This window comes from Egretta garzetta, unplaced genomic scaffold (assembly GCF_000687185.1).
Source record: "Egretta garzetta isolate BGI_Z169 unplaced genomic scaffold, ASM68718v1 scaffold213, whole genome shotgun sequence".
Lineage (NCBI taxonomy): Eukaryota > Metazoa > Chordata > Aves > Pelecaniformes > Ardeidae > Egretta > Egretta garzetta.
In genome coordinates, this window is record NW_009259242.1 from 1,990,688 (window position 1) to 1,991,668 (window position 981).

At 51.5% G+C, this 981-nt stretch overlaps 1 protein-coding gene across 1 annotated transcript in view; it reads right to left on the bottom strand.

Annotated features, from left to right (window-relative positions):
* Positions 1-715, bottom strand: part of UTP6 (UTP6 small subunit processome component) — a 22,048-nt gene extending 21,333 nt beyond the window's left edge. Inside the window, exon 1 of the mRNA XM_035891624.1 lies at positions 656-715. Coding sequence (XP_035747517.1) covers positions 656-715 — 60 coding nt within the window. The remainder of the gene's footprint in view (positions 1-655) is intronic.
* Between the last annotated feature and the right edge of the window lie 266 nt (positions 716-981).

A 981-nucleotide genomic window follows, 5' to 3' on the forward strand; every position in this document is an offset into this window, starting at 1 on the left:
GGGGCGCGGGCCCCAGCCCGGGCCGGTAAATGGTAGAAACCGGCAAGGCGAGCCCGGGCCGCCAGGTAGACGAGGTGCAAGCGCTCCGGTGACCGCTCCGGCTGGAAACCGGTTCCACATACGATGGCTTTGGGGCAGGCCCCGTGCTGCGGGGCAGGCCCTCGCCAGGGCAGGGAAGAGAGCTGAGCTCCCAGGTTTCAAGAGCCGCAGAAGGGCTGGGGGCTCCTGCCGGGCATCTCCACCCAAAGACGATGGTGGCACCGACCCGGGCCTGGATGAGGCGATGCCAGCCCAGAAACGTCACAAGCACCCTGCTTTCTGGTGGGGTTCCTCTGGGGATGAATGGCTCTTCCCCTCTCACACAGCACCTTTCTTCAGAGAAAATTAACAATAAAACTGGGTCATGGTAAACTTCCCGCTCTTAAATGAGGGATGTCCCAGGAAATAAAAAAAAAAAAAAAATGGAGGCCAGAGATAATTTTTTTGAGAGAGTTGCTTTAAATACATATTACCCACAGCAGTATCTTCTGCTTATGCTTTGAGCTGGCACTGAGCTGGTAGGAGATGGCACCAGACCTCCAGCCCGGCTCTGCCCTGTTGGGACGATTCCTCCCTCCTGGGGGAACAGGCAGGAGCTGTTTCTCTGAAAAAGTACAGGGGCAACAAGGAGAGGACGAAGGGCAAGAGGACTTCTGGCACAGCATTTTTCATACATAATAGCCCAAAAAAGCTGTGGGTGGTCTTTATCTTTTATTATAGTAGAACGGCTTGAAAAGTAGTGCCAAGTACAGAGCAAGAACCTGAGCAAGGGACTTCTGTTAAAAACGCACATAAGACAAAACACTTTACAAGAACTATCAAGAACAGTGGTTATTTTTTTCACCTGCTATGACTTGGATTCGTGGTGTTTTTTCTCAATACTGGGCGCCAATTAAAAAAGAATTCTTAGCTGGAGAGGTTTAGCAACTTTTCACTCTGACA